This window comes from Salvelinus fontinalis, chromosome 35 (genome assembly GCF_029448725.1).
Source record: "Salvelinus fontinalis isolate EN_2023a chromosome 35, ASM2944872v1, whole genome shotgun sequence".
In the NCBI taxonomy this organism is placed as follows: Eukaryota; Metazoa; Chordata; class Actinopteri; order Salmoniformes; family Salmonidae; genus Salvelinus; species Salvelinus fontinalis.
Window position 1 is genome coordinate 1,729,573 of NC_074699.1, and position 17,951 is coordinate 1,747,523.

The 17,951-nt window shown below is 49.1% G+C and overlaps 1 protein-coding gene across 2 annotated transcripts in view; it reads left to right on the plus strand.

Moving 5' to 3' along the window:
• Positions 1-16,939, plus strand: part of LOC129834190 (mothers against decapentaplegic homolog 3) — a 53,585-nt gene extending 36,646 nt beyond the window's left edge. For both annotated transcript variants that reach the window (XM_055898929.1, XM_055898928.1), the window contains 3 exons: positions 1,164-1,301; positions 1,489-1,633; positions 12,816-16,939. In XM_055898929.1, coding sequence (XP_055754904.1) covers positions 1,164-1,301; positions 1,489-1,633; positions 12,816-12,939 — 407 coding nt within the window. In that variant the 3' untranslated portion in view covers positions 12,940-16,939. The remainder of the gene's footprint in view (positions 1-1,163; positions 1,302-1,488; positions 1,634-12,815) is intronic.
• Positions 16,940-17,951: the final 1,012 nt, after the last annotated feature.

Below are 17,951 nucleotides of genomic sequence, written 5' to 3' on the forward strand. Positions count from 1 at the left end.
TGTTATTTTCAAATACAATAATTTCATACCTTGATTACAGTGAGACACTGAGGGGGGAAATACTTGGGAACAAGTTTCCTAAATACAGTGCATTCTGAAAGGATTCAGACATCTTGACTTTTTCCACATTTTGTTACGTTACAGCCATATTCTAAAATGGATTCAATTACACACAGCACCCCATAATGACCAATCAAAAAAACGTTTTAGAAATGTTTGCAAATGTATAAAAAAATAAAATAAAAAAAATACCTTATTTACATAAGTATTCAGACCCTTTGCTATGAGACCTGAAATTGAGCTCAGGTGCACCCTGTTCCCGTTGATCATCCTTGAGATGTTTCTACAACTTGATTGAAGTCCACCTGTGGTAAAGTCAATTGATTGGACATGATTTGAAAAGGCGCACACCTGTCTATATAAGGTCCCACAGTTGACAGTGCATGCCTACAAAAATGCCTACAGCATTGAAGGTCCCCAAGAACACAGTGGCCTCCATCATTCTTAAATGGAAGAAGTTTGGAACCGCCAAGACTCATCCTAGAGCTGGCCGCCCGGCCAAACCGAGCAATTGGGGGAGAAGGGCTTTGGTCAGGGACCATGTCCTTGAGTGGCCCAGCCAAGGCTGGACTTGAACCCGATCAAACATCTCTGGAGAGACCTGAAAATGGCTGTGCAGCGACGCTCTTCATCCAACCTGACAGAGCTTGAGAGGATCTGCAGAGAAGAATAGGAGAAACTCCCCAAATACGGGTGTGCCAAGCTTGTAGCATCATACCCAAGAAGAATCGAGGCTGTAATCGCCGCTGAAGGTGCTTCAACAAAGTACTGAGTAAAGGGTCTGAATACTTGTGTAAATGTGATATTTCATTTTTATATTTTTAATACATTTACAAAAATATAAAATAAAAAATGTTGCTTTCTCATTATAGGTTGTTGTGTGTAGATTGATGAGCGGGGGGGGATTTAATCCATTTTAGAATACGGCTGTAACGTAACAAAATGTGGGAAAAGTCAAGGGGTCTGAATACTTTCCGAATGCACTGTATTTAGGTATACATCACATGTTCCTTATCATCAATGTTCAGAATTGAATGGACGTCTGTGTGTACACATCAGGGGTGGTTCTGGTCCTAGACTGATGGTTCTCTGTATGTCTGCAGGCAGAGGGGTGCGTTTGTACTATATTGGAGGAGAGGTGTTTGCAGAGTGCCTCAGCGACAGTGCCATCTTCGTCCAGAGTCCCAACTGTAACCAGCGTTATGGCTGGCACCCCGCCACGGTCTGCAAGATCCCCCCAGGTGAGAGCTGAGAAGGGGGGGGGTGGGTGGCAAAGAGAGCGAGACAAAAGGTTGAGACACAGCAGGTTAATTTCCACAATGACTGGCGTACTGTAGTTACTCACCAACACACGTACGACACACACACACCTCATTGATTGTGTCTTGACGGTAACGGTTGTCGGACGGTTGTGTGACGGTTCTGTAGGCTGCAACCTGAAGATCTTTAACAACCAGGAGTTTGCTGCCCTGCTGGCCCAGTCGGTGAACCAGGGCTTCGAGGCCGTCTACCAGCTCACCAGGATGTGCACCATCCGCATGAGCTTCGTCAAGGGCTGGGGAGCAGAGTACAGGTAACGCACAGTCCACAGAGACCCGCACGCTCTCATTAAGGTTTCATGTATTCAACAAGAGTCAATCCTGTCAGTAGTTGATGCCATGCTCCTACCTGATTAGCTGACTAGTTGATTCAGGTGAGACGGTACAGGAATGGAGAAACTATGTGGGATGGCTGAGGGGTGCTGGGTTAAGTAACAACTATGTGGGATGGCTGAGGGGTGCAGGGTTAAGTAACAACTATGTGGGATGGCTGAGGGGTGCTGGGTTAAGTAACAACTATGTGGGATGGCTGAGGGGTGCAGGGTTAAGTAACTATGTGGGATGGCTGAGGGGTGCTGGGTTAAGTAACAACTATGTGGGATGGCTGAGGGGTGCAGGGTTAAGTAACAACTATGTGGGATGGCTGAGGGGTGCAGGGTTAAGTAACAACTATGTGGGATGGCTGAGGGGTCCAGGGTTAAGTAACAACTATGTGGGATGGTTGAGGGGTGCAGGGTTAAGTAACAACTATGTGGGATGGTTGAGGGGTGCAGGGTTAAGTAACAACTATGTGGGATGGCTGAGGGGTGCAGGGTTAAGTAACAACTATGTGGGATGGCTGAGGGGTCCAGGGTTAAGTAACAACTATGTGGGATGGCTGAGGGGTCCAGGGTTAAGTAACAACTATGTGGGATGGTTGAGGGGTGCAGGGTTAAGTAACAACTATGTGGGATGGTTGAGGGGTGCAGGGTTAAGTAACACCGCTTCTCGTTGTCGTCATCAACTAAACCACCCCACAGATTATCAGAAGGTGCTGATTGGTCTACCCATATGGTGGGTGGAAGGGCTCAGATGGTTTGAATGTGGTCGTGGCCAGACTGTATCCGTGTAGTGAAACAGAACGTACGCTCATGTGATCTGGATGGATTGTACCAGGCTAGTGTCTCCCCTCTCTTCCCCATAGAAACAGGTCTGTTAAACCCAAACACACATGTGCTGCATCAAAGGGAGCTGTCAGTTCCCACCCCCCCTTCTCATCCTCTTCTCCATGCTGTAGTCTGACTCATCTGCTCGGAGAAGAGAGGGGAGAGCCCTCAGGGGCTTCTGTACTGGGAGTCAGTGATTGCTTTCCACCGGGGAGATCCCCAGTGTGTGCGCACACACACACACACACACACACAGGAAGAGAGATCAGAACCAGAGACTCCAACTCAGCATGTGGAGACACTTAGGTGCAGAATCTCTCTCTTTTTATCTCTCTCTCTCTCATTGAATCTCAATGATTCCTGTGGGGTCATACGATTACTCAGCTTATAACCTGTCCACAATCTGAAACGTATGTACACTGAGTAAAAATATAAACGCAACAAGTAAAGTATTGGTTTCATGAGTTGAAACAAAATATTCCAGAAATGTTCCATAATTACAAAAACCTTATTTCTCTCAAATTTAGTGCACAAATTTGTTAACATCCCTGTTGGTGAGCATTTCTCCTTTGCCAAGATAATCCATCCACCTGACAGGTCGGACATATCAAGAAGCTGATTAAACAGCATGGTCATTACACAGGTGCACCTTGTGCTGGGTAAAGTAAAAGGCCACTCTAAAATGTGCAGTTGTGTCATACAACACAATGCCACAGATGTCTCGTGTTTTGAGGGAGCGTGTAATTGGCATGCTGACTGCAGGAATGTCCACCAGAGCTTTTGCCAGAGAATTTAATGTTAATTTCTCTACCATAAACCGCCTCCAATGTCGTTTTAGAGAATTTGGCTGTACGTCATCTGGCCTCAAGACCACGTGTATGGCGTCGTGTGGGCAAGCGGTTTGCTGATGTCAGCATTGTGAACAGAGTACCCCGTGGTGGAGTTATGGTATGGGGCAGGCATAAACTACCGAAAACAAACACAATTGCAATTTATCGATTGCAATTTAAATGCACAGAGATACCGTGACGAGATCCTGAGGCCCATTGTTGTGCCACTCATGTTTCAGCATGATAATGCACAGCCCCATGTCGCAAGGATCTGTACACCATTCCTGGAGGCTGAAAATGTCCCAGTTCTTCCATGGTCTGCATACTCTCCAGACTTGTAACCCGTTGAGCATGTTTGGGATGCTCTGGATCGACATATGACAGGGTGTTCCAGCTCTCGCCAATATCCAGCAACTTCACACAGCCATTGAAGAGGAGTGGGACAACATTCCACAGGCCACAATCAACAGCCTGATCAACTCTATGTGAAGGAGATGTGTCACGCTGCAAATGGTCCCACCAGATACTGACTGGTTCTCTGATCCACACCACTACCTTTTTTTAAGGTATCTGTGACCTACCGATGCTTATCTGTATTCCCAGTCATGTGAAATCCATAGAACTGTGACTCAGTAAAATCTTTGAAATTATTGCATGTTGCATTTATATTTTTGTTCAGTGTATCTTTATACCTACAAAAACAATCCATTCTATCCCCTATCACACTTTCTGGTAAAAACTCTAAACGGTAGCAGAGACAGTCTGGGATATTAAATAGAACACCCTGATAGGTTCTTGTATACAGTGGCTCATGAAGAAGTCGGTCCCTACACCCTAGACACCTTTCAAGTCCTTGCCTCCCCCTCTGTATTCCTAGAACAATAAGTATTGATCTATTGTGATCACAGCTACCCACCTCTCTCCTCCTCCTCTTCTTCTCCTCCCCCTCTCTTCTTCTCCTCCTTCTCCTCCTTCTCTCTTCTTCTTCTTCTCCTCCTCCTCTCTTCTCCTCTATAAAGATGAAGTGCTCTGACAGACAGAGCTGCTGTCTTGATGTATCATTCACCACTGTGTACCGTGCTGGAGATCGGCTGCTAGTAGTTGTCTGGCCTGGCAGACACACGGTGAGAGAAGCAGGAGTTTGGCTGTTAGTAGTTCTCTGGCCTGGCAGACACACAGTGAGAGAAGCAGGAGTTTGGCTGTTAGTAGTATTCTGACTGGCAGACACACAGTGAGAGAAGCAGGAGTTTGGCTGTTAGTAGTATTCTGACTGGCAGACACACAGTGAGAGAAGCAGGAGTTTGGCTGTTAGTAGTATTCTGACTGGCAGACACACAGTGAGAGAAGCAGGAGTTTGGCTGCTAGTAGTATTCTGGCCTGGCAGACACACAGTGAGAGAAGCAGGAGTTTGGCTGCTAGTAGTATTCTGGCCTGGCAGACACACAGTGAGAGAAGCAGGAGTTTGGCTGTTAGTAGTTCTCTGGCCTGGCAGACACACGGTGAGAGAAGCAGGAGTTTGGCTGTTAGTAGTTCTCTGGCCTGGCAGACACACAGTGAGAGAAGCAGGAGTTTGGCTGTTAGTAGTTCTCTGGCCTGGCAGACACACAGTGAGAGAAGCAGGAGTTTGGGTGTTAGTAGTTCTCTGGCCTGGCAGACACACAGTGAGAGAAGCAGGAGTTTGGCTGTTAGTAGTATTCTGACTGGCAGACACACAGTGAGAGAAGCAGGAGTTTGGCTGTTAGTAGTTCTCTGGCCTGGCAGACACACAGTGAGGGGGTTTAATGTCAAGGAGACGTGGGGGAACCGGGAGGAGAGGGATTGAGATCAATAGCCCAAGCCGGTCTGAAGTGGCTACTTTTATTTCAACTGTTTCTCCCAAGTGCTAGGACGCCAAGGGAACGTGAGGGGGAGAATGGAAACAAAATAATTCAATATTTTCTCTTGTTTTAATCTACTGATGGTTTCCTTTTTAGTCACTGCCCAGCTATGCTTCTTTTTCCCCCGTGCAAGTCCTCACTCAAATGTTTAGTTGTAATGAACTATTCATGTGCATGCTGTAGGTACAGTTGTACAGACGTTTTCCATCAGCAGCCATTGATAAAGTTTACATGTGTTTCCACAATAAGAAAAAGAGCAGCTCAGCCCAGCGCACACAGGGCTGAGACAGAGAGGGAGTTGTGTAAGGGGGATGGAATGCAGGAAAGAGGGGGAGGGTAGAGCGGGGGAGGCTGGAGGCACAGAGGGAGGCAGGCTGGAGGCACGGAGGGAGGCAGGCTGGAGGCACGGAGGGAGGCAGGCTGGAGGCACGGAGGGAGGCAGGCTGGAGGCACGGAGGGAGGCAGGCTGGAGGCACGGAGGGAGGCAGGCTGGAGGCACGGAGGGAGGCAGGCTGGAGGCACGGAGGGAGGCAGGCTGGAGGCACGGAGGGAGGCAGGCTGGAGGCACGGAGGGAGGCAGGCTGGAGGCACGGAGGGAGGCAGGCTGGAGGCACGGAGGGAGGCAGGCTGGAGGCACGGAGGGAGGCAGGCTGGAGGCACGGAGGGAGGCAGGCTGGAGGCACGGAGGGAGGCAGGCTGGAGGCACGGAGGGAGGCAGGCTGGAGGCACGGAGGGAGGCAGGCTGGAGGCACGGAGGGAGGCAGGCTGGAGGCACGGAGGGAGGCAGGCTGGAGGCACGGAGGGAGGCAGGCTGGAGGCACGGAGGGAGGCAGGCTGGAGGCACGGAGGGAGGCAGGCTGGAGGCACGGAGGGAGGCAGGCTGGAGGCACGGAGGGAGGCAGGCTGGAGGCACGGAGGGAGGCAGGCTGGAGGCACGGAGGGAGGCAGGCTGGAGGCACGGAGGGAGGCAGGCTGGAGGCACGGAGGGAGGCAGGCTGGAGGCACGGAGGGAGGCAGGCTGGAGGCACGGAGGGAGGCAGGCTGGAGGCACGGAGGGAGGCAGGCTGGAGGCACGGAGGGAGGCAGGCTGGAGGCACGGAGGGAGGCAGGCTGGAGGCACGGAGGGAGGCACGGAGGGAGGCACGGAGGGAGGCACGGCGACACGGAGGGAGGCACGGCGACACGGAGGGAGGCACGGCGACACGGAGGGAGGGAGGCACGGCGACACGGAGGGAGGCACGGCGACACGGAGGGAGGGAGGCACGGCGACACGGAGGCACGGCGGCACGGAGGGAGGAAGGCACGGAGGGAGGGAGGCGGACTGGAGGGAGGCGGGCACGGAGGGAGGAAGGCACGGAGGGAGGGAGGCGGACTGGAGGGAGGCGGGCTGGAGGCGGGCTGGAGGCACGGCGGGAGGGAGGGAGGCAGGCGGGAGGGAGGGAGGCAGGCGGGCTGGAGGGAGGCACGGCGACACGGAGGGAGGGAGGCACGGCGACACGGAGGGAGGGAGGCACGGCGACACGGAGGGAGGGAGGCACGGCGACACGGAGGGAGGGAGGCACGGCGACACGGAGGGAGGGAGGCACGGCGACACGGAGGGAGGGAGGCACGGCGACACGGAGGGAGGGAGGCACGGCGACACGGAGGCACGGCGACACGGCGACACGGCGGCACGGCGACACGGAGGGAGGAAGGCACGGAGGGAGGAAGGCACGGAGGGAGGAAGGCACGGAGGGAGGAAGGCACGGTGGGAGGGAGGCACGGAGGGAGGGAGGCACGGAGGGAGGGAGGCACGGAGGGAGGGAGGCACGGAGGGAGGGAGGCACGGAGGGAGGGAGGCGGGCTGGAGGGAGGCGGGCTGGAGGCGGGCTGGAGGCACGGCGGGAGGGAGGGAGGCACGGCGGGAGGGAGGGAGGCAGGCGGGCTGGAGGCACGGCGGGAGGCAGGCGGGAGGGAGGCAGGCGGGCTGGAGGCACGGCGGGAGGCAGGCGGGAGGGAGGGAGGCAGGCGGGCTGGAGGCACGGCGGGAGGCAGGCAGGAGGGAGTCACGGAGGCAGGCTGGAAGCACGGAGGGAGTCACGGAGGCAGGCTGGAAGCACGGAGGGAGGGAGGCAGGCTGGAGGCACGGAGGGAGGGAGGCGGACGAGGGAGGCAGGCTGGAGACACGGAGAGATGCTGGAGGGAGGCACGGAGGCTGGAGGGAGGGGAAAGGAGGGAGGGAGGCGGAAGAGGGAGGGAGGGAGGCGGAAGACACAGAGGGAGGGAGTGGGGCGCAATGCTTCTGTCCCAGGGTGGGACGTCGTGTGCTCTCATTGTCCCTTCAGACACAGCCCACTGTTGACTTTTATCACTGTAGTGTTACTGCCCAGTCTACACTAGCCTGGTTCCAGATCAGTATTACTGCCCAGTCTACACTAGCCTGGTTCCAGATCACTGTAGTGTTACTGCCCAGTCTACGCTAGCCTGGTTCCAGATCAGTATTACTGCCCAGTCTACACTAGCCTGGTTCCAGATCACTGTAGTGTTACTGCCCAGTCTACACTAGCCTGGTTCCAGATCACTGTAGTAATACTGCCCAGTCTACACTAGCCTGGTTCCAGATCACTGTAGTATTACTGCCCAGTCTACACTAGCCTGGTTCCAGATCACTGTAGTAATACTGTCCAGTCTACACTAGCCTGGTTCCAGATCACTGTAGTATTACTGCCCAGTCTACACTAGCCTGGTTCCAGACCACTGTAGTGTTACTGCCCAGTCTACACTAGCCTGGTTCCAGACCACTGTAGTGTTACTGCCCAGTCTACACTAGCCTGGTTCCAGATCACTGTAGTATTACTGCCCAGTCTACACTAGCCTGGTTCCAGATCACTGTAGTATTACTGCCCAGTCTACACTAGCCTGGTTCCAGACCACTGTAGTATTACTGCCCAGTCTACGCTAGCCTGGTTCCAGACCACTGTAGTGTTACTGCCCAGTCTACACTAGCCTGGTTCCAGATCACTGTAGTATTACTGCCCAGTCTACACTAGCCTGGTTCCAGATCAGTATTACTGCCCAGTCTACACTAGCCTGGTTCCAGATCAGTATTACTGCCCAGTCTTCACTAGCCTGGTTTCAGATCAGTATTACTGCCCAGTCTTCACTAGCCTGGTTTCAGATCAGTATTACTGCCCAGTCTACACTAGCCTGGTTCCAGATCACCGTAGTATTACTGCCCAGTCTACACTAGCCTGGTTCCAGATCACTGTAGTGTTACTGCCCAGTCTACACTAGCCTGGTTCCAGATCACTGTAGTATTACTGCCCAGTCTACACTAGCCTGGTTCCAGATCACTGTAGTGTTACTGCCCAGTCTACACTAGCCTGGTTCCAGATCACTGTAGTGTTACTGCCCAGTCTACACTAGCCTGGTTCCAGATCAGTATTACTGCCCAGTCTACACTAGCCTGGTTCCAGATCAGTATTACTGCCCAGTCTACACTAGCCTGGTTCCAGATCAGTATTACTGCCCAGTCTACACTAGCCTGGTTCCAGATCAGTATTACTGCCCAGTCTACACTAGCCTGGTTCCAGATCAGTATTACTTCCCAGTCTACACTAGCCTGGTTCCAGATCAGTATTACTGCCCAGTCTACACTAGCCTGGTTCCAGACCACTGTAGTGTTACTGCCCAGTCTACACTAGCCTGGTTCCAGATCAGTATTACTGCCCAGTCTACACTAGCCTGGTTCCAGATCAGTATTACTGTCCAGTTTACACTAGCCTGGTTCCAGATCAGTATTACTGCCCAGTCTACACTAGCCTGGTTCCAGACCACTGTAGTGTTACTGCCCAGTCTACACTAGCCTGGTTCCAGATCAGTATTACTGCCCAGTCTACACTAGCCTGGTTCCAGATCAGTATTACTGCCCAGTCTACACTAGCCTGGTTCCAGATCAGTATTACTGTCCAGTCTACACTAGCCTGGTTCCAGATCAGTATTACTGCCCAGTCTACACTAGCCTGGTTCCAGATCAGTATTACTGCCCAGTCTACACTAGCCTGGTTCCAGTTCACTGTAGTAATACTGCCCAGTCTACACTAGCCTGGTTCCAGATCACTGTAGTGTTACTGCCCAGTCTTCACTATCCTGGTTCCAGATCAGTATTACTGCCCAGTCTACACTAGCCTGGTTCCAGATCACTGTAGTAATACTGTCCAGTCTACACTAGCCTGGTTCCAGATCACTGTAGTGTTACTGCCCAGTCTACACTAGCCTGGTTCCAGATCACTGTAGTGTTACTGCCCAGTCTACACTAGCCTGGTTCCAGATCAGTATTACTGCCCAGTCTACACTAGCCTGGTTCCAGATCAGTATTACTGCCCAGTCTACACTAGCCTGGTTCCAGATCAGTATTACTGCCCAGTCTACACTAGCCTGGTTCCAGATCAGTATTACTGTCCAGTCTACACTAGCCTGGTTCCAGATCAGTATTACTGCCCAGTCTACACTAGCCTGGTTCCAGATCAGTATTACTGCCCAGTCTACACTAGCCTGGTTCCAGACCACTGTAGTGTTACTGCCCAGTCTACACTAGCCTGGTTCCAGATCAGTATTACTGCCCAGTCTACACTAGCCTGGTTCCAGATCAGTATTACTGCCCAGTCTACACTAGCCTGGTTCCAGATCAGTATTACTGCCCAGTCTACACTAGCCTGGTTCCAGACCACTGTTGTGTTACTGCCCAGTCTACACTAGCCTGGTTCCAGATCAGTATTACTGCCCAGTCTACACAAGCCTGGTTCCAGTTCACTGTAGTAATACTGCCCAGTCTACACTAGCCTGGTTCCAGATCAGTATTACTGCCCAGTCTACACTAGCCTGGTTCCAGATCACTGTAGTGTTACTGCCCAGTCTTCACTAGCCTGGTTCCAGATCAGTATTACTGCCCAGTCTACACTAGCCTGGTTCCAGATCACTGTAGTATTACTGCCCAGTCTACACTAGCCTGGTTCCAGATCAGTATTACTGCCCAGTCTACACTAGCCTGGTTCCAGACCACTGTAGTGTTACTGCCCAGTCTACACTAGCCTGGTTCCAGATCAGTATTACTGCCCAGTCTACACTAGCCTGGTTCCAGATCAGTATTACTGCCCAGTCTACACTAGCCTGGTTCCAGATCAGTATTACTGCCCAGTCTACACTAGCCTGGTTCCAGACCACTGTTGTGTTACTGCCCAGTCTACACTAGCCTGGTTCCAGATCAGTATTACTGCCCAGTCTACACTAGCCTGGTTCCAGTTCACTGTAGTAATACTGCCCAGTCTACACTAGCCTGGTTCCAGATCAGTATTACTGCCCAGTCTACACTAGCCTGGTTCCAGATCACTGTAGTGTTACTGCCCAGTCTTCACTAGCCTGGTTCCAGATCAGTATTACTGCCCAGTCTACACTAGCCTGGTTCCAGATCACTGTAGTATTACTGCCCAGTCTACACTAGCCTGGTTCCAGATCAGTATTACTGCCCAGTCTACACTAGCCTGGTTCCAGACCACTGTAGTGTTACTGCCCAGTCTACACTAGCCTGGTTCCAGATCAGTATTACTGCCCAGTCTACACTAGCCTGGTTCCAGATCAGTATTACTGCCCAGTCTACACTAGCCTGGTTCCAGATCAGTATTACTGCCCAGTCTACACTAGCCTGGTTCCAGACCACTGTTGTGTTACTGCCCAGTCTACACTAGCCTGGTTCCAGATCAGTATTACTGCCCAGTCTACACTAGCCTGGTTCCAGTTCACTGTAGTAATACTGCCCAGTCTACACTAGCCTGGTTCCAGATCAGTATTACTGCCCAGTCTACACTAGCCTGGTTCCAGATCACTGTAGTGTTACTGCCCAGTCTTCACTAGCCTGGTTCCAGATCAGTATTACTGCCCAGTCTACACTAGCCTGGTTCCAGATCACTGTAGTATTACTGCCCAGTCTACACTAGCCTGGTTCCAGATCAGTATTACTGCCCAGTCTACACTAGCCTGGTTCCAGACCACTGTAGTGTTACTGCCCAGTCTACACTAGCCTGGTTCCAGATCAGTATTACTGCCCAGTCTACACTAGCCTGGTTCCAGATCAGTATTACTGCCCAGTCTACACTAGCCTGGTTCCAGATCAGTATTACTGCCCAGTCTACACTAGCCTGGTTCCAGACCACTGTTGTGTTACTGCCCAGTCTACACTAGCCTGGTTCCAGATCAGTATTACTGCCCAGTCTACACTAGCCTGGTTCCAGTTCACTGTAGTAATACTGCCCAGTCTACACTAGCCTGGTTCCAGATCAGTATTACTGCCCAGTCTACACTAGCCTGGTTCCAGATCACTGTAGTGTTACTGCCCAGTCTTCACTAGCCTGGTTCCAGATCAGTATTACTGCCCAGTCTACACTAGCCTGGTTCCAGATCACTGTAGTATTACTGCCCAGTCTACACTAGCCTGGTTCCAGATCACTGTAGTGTTACTGTCCAGTCTACACTAGCCTGGTTCCAGATCAGTATTACTGCCCAGTCTACACTAGCCTGGTTCCAGATTAGTATTACTGCCCAGTCTACACTAGCCTGGTTCCAGATCACTGTAGTATTACTGCCCAGTCTACGCTAGCCTGGTTCCAGATCTAAGGGGTTGGCAAAACAGCGCAGACATCTCGACCAGTCTATTTCTTCGGGATCGGTGTCCCTTCCATGGGACGGTTGAGCTAACGTAGGCTAATGCGAATAGCATGAGGTTGTAAGTAACAAGAACATTTCCCTGGACAGACATATGATATTGGCAGGAAGCTTAAATTCTTGTTAATCCAACTGCACTGTTCAATTTACAATTGCTATTATAGTGAATGAATACCATGCTATTGTTTGAGGAGAGTGCACAGTTTTGAACATGAAAAGTTATTAATGGACAAATCCAACCCTCGTCTGAGACATTTGGGCAGTCTTGACTCAAAGTTTTGAACAGAAACGCAATGGTTCATTGTATCAGTCTATAACTTTGCACATACACGGCTGCCAACTAATGGCCAAAATATAAATTGCAGCTGGGCTGGAATAATACATTATGGCCTTTCTCTTGCATTTCAAAGAAGATGGTACAAAACAAAAGGTTGTTATTTTCTTTGTATTATCTTTTACCAGATCTATTGTGTTATATTCTCCTACATTCCTTTCACATTTCCACAAACTTCAAAGTGTTTCCTTTCAAATGGTACCAATAACATGCATATCCTTGCTTTAGGGCCTGAGTTACAGGCAGTTAGATTTGGGTGTCATTTTGGCGAAAATTGAAAAAATGGGCAGTTCCTCCTCCCACTGAAAAGGATCTGCTTTGGGTTGTATGATATATTTAAGCAATAAGGCACAAGGAGGTGTGGTATCTGGCCAATATACCAAAGTTAAGGGCTGTTCTTATGCAAGTCTTATTCACAAACTGTGTTGAAAACCTACAAGAAAATGGATGAGTTTTTGTAACTCTCATAGAGGTAGAAGATCCTAGGTGATTGTGTACTGCAGTGAACTATCCTCTGTCTCTTATGTCTCCTCCTCTTCGGTCTCTCTACCCAGGCGACAGACCGTGACCAGCACCCCTTGTTGGATCGAGCTGCACCTCAACGGCCCCCTGCAGTGGCTGGACAAGGTGCTCATGCAAATGGGTTCCCCTAGCATCCGCTGCTCCAGCGTGTCGTAGGAATACTCTTCCCACCCTCTCTGTCACAGCACCAGTGAATAAAACAGACTAGAGACCATAGACACATCAACTAACCCTCGTCTGAGACATGCTCTCCCCAACCCTCGTCTGAGACATGCTCTCCCCAACCCTCGTCTGCGACACGCTCTCCCCAACCCTCGTCTGCGACACGCTCTCCCCAACCCTCGTCTGCGACACGCTCTCCCCAACCCTCGTCTGCGACACGCTCTCCCCAACCCTCGTCTGCGACACGCTCTCCCCAACCCTCGTCTGCGACACGCTCTCCCCAACCCTCGTCTGCGACACGCTCTCCCCAACCCTCGTCTGCGACACGCTCTCCCCAACCCTCGTCTGCGACACGCTCTCCCCAACCCTCGTCTGCGACACGCTCTCCCCAACCCTCGTCTGCGACACGCTCTCCCCAACCCTCGTCTGCGACACGCTCTCCCCAACCCTCGTCTGCGACACGCTCTCCCCAACCCTCGTCTGCGACACGCTCTCCCCAACCCTCGTCTGCAACACACCAACTGACAGCACTTTTTTAAACGTTTTTTAAAAACATGTTTGTGGCAAAAGGGGGCGTGTGCATTAAAACAGGACGGCGTTGTTATCGCCTCTATGTCATAGCCGTTTTTTTTATTGAACATGTTTATATGTCGGCATCTAGTGCCAACACCGCTGTAGTATGGGACATTTTAAGGCATGAGATTCCTCCATTTTTTTTTCTGTTTTTGTTATCATTGTGTAGTTAGTTGTACATATGTTTATGTAGCGGTGGAAGATAATTACTAGATTGGGTATTTTCGGAATGATGAGTGATACTGCTTTTTATATAGCATGCTAGAAGAACATGAAGTTTTACACATTTCAGTGGAGTTTGTTTCTATGGTTAGGTGTTTTTTTTTTCGTTGTCTTTTTGTTGCAAATTTGTTAGCTGATTGAAAATATATGAATTTGTCGTCATGAAATATGTTCCTCCCTTGCCACTTCTGAGTAGTGTGTAAAAGGAAATCTAGTAAGAAGCTTTTAGGTGAGGTCAATGTTCTCCTGTCTGTCCATTTTTCTGGGCGGGTTTCCCATAATCTTTAGTTTGTCCCGGAACAGTGCAGATCGTGTTTGTGATCCGTCTTTTTGGAAGCGCGCCAAATCTCTTTCCCGCACAGAGACCATTGGGTTGTGGATTTGAACTGTCACCCAGATATCCTCTGACTGTCTGAGGAGTTTGACATAGTAGTGTATTTCTCAATACATCTGAAACTGTGGTTTGATTATCCATAGCATTTGACAAAATTAGAACTTTACAAAAATTGTTTTTTGTATTTTACCCCCTTTTTCTTCGCAATTTCGTGATATCCAATTGCGATCTTGTGTCATCGCTGCAACTCCCCAACGGGCTCGGGAGAGGCGTAGGTCGAGCCGTACATCCTCGGAAACATGACACGCCAAGCCACACTTCTTAACACCCGCCCACTTAACCCGGAAGCCGACTGCACCAATGTGTCGGAGAAAACACTGTTCAACTGACGACCGAAGTCAGCCTGCAGGCGCCCGGCCCGCCACTAGGAGTTGCTAGAGCGCGATGAGGCAAATAAAGCCCCACCGGCCAAACACTCCCCTAACCCGGATAACGCTGGGCCAATTGTGCACTGCCCTATGAGACTCCCGGTCACAGTCGTTTGTGACACTGCCTGGGATCGAACCCGGGTCTGCAGTGACGTCTCAAACCTTAGACCGCTGAGCGACTCGGGAGGCCTTGACACAAACTTTTGTCATGGCAATGGTCGTGTTGAGCGACGTTGCCCCTGCATTTTACAAGAAATCTCAGTCTGGGAATAGTTGATCCAATCAGTTATATAGGCAAACATACTTCAAGGGGCAATTCTTAGTGTCCATTTTGGAGAAGTGACTGACTGCTTATGGGCATTGCAGAGTGTTGCCAGTCAACTGTTGTTCTCAGAACCTAGGATGAAGCTCAGTATACTGGACTGTAGATACAGGAGTGTTCCTTCCTCATCTCTATTTTACTACAGAAGTGTAATGTTCTGTATTTTGTAATGAAACGCCATGCAAGACTGTATGGTGCTTATGTGAAAACCCTGAGATGCACTATCACTTGTTAAAAGCTAGCTAGTCTGATCACACACACACACACACACACACACACCAGTTGCCATGCCCCCGTCCTTGGCTGATACTCGTCTCAATCTGCACATTTTCTAGGACTCCATGGTTTCCCCTGGAAGTGATAACTGTGGGTAAGAGTTGAACCTGTACTAAGGTCTGTAGTATTAGTGTTTCATCACCGTTTCGTTGATGTAGTACTCACTCAGATCCAGCAGGCGGTGCTACTCTCACCCCCAAAAAACACATGTGTATATACATCTAGAAAAAGTCAAATGCATGCTTATTTTCACACTCGTCCCCTTTCTTTTGTAATGTAGATTCTATTTTGCTACCAAGTATTTTTGTAGAAAGGGGATGGTAGAGCATTATATGCTCTGCTCCTGATGTCGTCACGGCGATGGAGACATACTGCTGTCAGGTGGAGAGGACAATGTTTTGGCGAAAGCAGATTTTGTTTTGTTTATTTTTTTTTTAAGGGAAATGTTAGCCCGACCCTGGCAATGTACATAGTAGGACCAAGTCCCCTTTCTGTCAGTCAGTACTTTCTTGAATACTCTACTCCTCTTATGAAATGCAGGATTTAAAGCCTTCTTACTGTGTGCGTGGAAGTGTATGAGTGTGTGTGTCTATGAATATGACCATTGTGGTCCTGATGGTTTTGGGCTAGAGGAGGACAGAAGGGAAGTAGGGGGGAGATCAGATCTCCCTGTAATGACCGACAGCACCGCTTATTATTACAATCCCCACACTGAAGACTGCACTGTCCGGAATGGCACCCTATTCCCTACATAGTGCACTACTACCCATAGGGCGCTGGTCAAAAGTAGTGCACTACTACCCATAGGGCGCTGGTCAAAAGTAGTGCACTACTACCCATAGGGCGCTGGTCAAAAGTAGTGCACTAAGTGCCATTCCAGATGCAGCCCATTTATCTTTATTAGAACTGGTCTGGGTTTTGGGTGTTTCCATTCCCATCTTACTGTATGGGGGTGCTTGGTAGAGGTGGAGGGAATTGAACCATGGTCTCTTACAGCACTTAGTTACTTAAGTGCGTTGACCAAGCGCAAGCTTCTGTCTTGACGCTAACCCAACGGTGATAACTGCTAGCCGTTATCGTTACAGTGATGCTAACCCAACGGTGCTAGCTGTTAACATTAGTGATGCTAACCCAACGGTGCTAACTGCTAGCAGTTAACATTACAGTGATGCTAACCCAACGGTGCTAACTGCTAGCCGTTATCATTATAGTGATGCTAACCCAACGGTGTTAGCTGTTGAGATTAGTGATGCTAACCCAACGACGCGAACTGCTAGCAGTTAACATTACATTGATGCTAAGCCAACGGTGCTAGCCGTTAACATTAGTGATGCTAACCCAACGGTGCTATCCGTTAACATTACAGTGACACAGAGCAGTGTGTATGAGGTTATACTGTATCACTGTTTTTCACTGCTCTCCATGTACATTGTCCTACAAGGACATTTCAGAAAAAGTAGTATCTACCGATCTGGAGAAAGAGATTTGCTCTTTGTAAAGCTGTCCCCAAGTGTCCAGGTGAACTGAACCCAAATTCACCGTCCTATAGGACCATTGAAAATCCAATGGTACATGCATTTACCTGATAGAATTTATTTTATTAGCAAAGAAATGTTTTTAATCTGCTCTTCAAGTTATATTGTTTGTTCTTGTTTCCACCCGTACTATTCTGTGTGTATTAGTTGTTTGTCCTTTTTATGCTCCCAAATCTTTTAATGTCATTTTGTATAAATATATATCCTTATTTTTTTCTTTGCATAGGAAATGTTGTCGAAATGATGCATCATACTTGTGTCTGTTATTGTTGGTCTTTTAATAAAAAATACATATCTCAAAGGATTCCGGTGTAGCCTATTATCATTTAATTAGCTAGGACAAATCCCTTTTTATACCAAGTCAATACATTTAATGCTGCTATATGTGACTTTTTTGGGGTGCCCCGATCAAATTCACATAGTAATATGAGTTATAGATCAGTCATTGTCATGGAAAGCAAGTCTAAGTAGCGGTAGATCGGTTCTGTGCTCGATATTTCTATGCTTCCCATAAGTTAGTTTTTTCCTCTTTTGCTTTAGGTTTAGTACACCAGGTTCAAACAGCAGGAAATACAATCTGTTTGGTTATGGAAAAGAGATTTCACAGCGGTTTAGATGGTACAATGATTCTCTACACTACTAGCTTATTTTGTCACATAAACTGAAATTAGGAAAACTATTAGAATTTTAGTAACCAGGAAATGCCGGAGCGATTTGTGCATCTTTAAGTTTATTCGCACACCAAAAAGTAGAAAAAGGTTGGTTTTTTTTGTATATTTTCTTGCTTTTTACAGATATTTTTGCTGTCGACCTTTTGTTACGTTCTCTGTGTCCAGGCAGCAGTTATCTAGATGGAGTGAGACGGGTGTGAGTAATGATCGGTAGGTATTCTCCATGTTTTAGGTTGGCTGACATTATTTCAGCCAAATCACATATACATACTGTAGGGATAACTACTGTAAGAGGGGAAATGGATGGGACACATTATGCTCGAAAGCTGATCTGAAATCAAGTCATAAAACCAATAGAATAATGTTATTTTAATGCTGTTTTTCAGAGTTCTCTTTTAACAATTTACAAATGATCTAGTGTGTGAATTATTTGAACACTTATTGTATTCTCTGAGGTAAAATCTGGATAGTACAATGATCCATGACTTCATGTTCTGCACTTTAGTTCAGATATTGTACTGTACTTTGAGGACCTATAGTTGTTCAACCAAACGCTCTAAGACAGTCCCTGGTGTAAAGCATAAAGCACTTACCTGGATAGTTTATAACCCAGGGGTCTTCAACAGGTCGATGGTGAGCCTTACC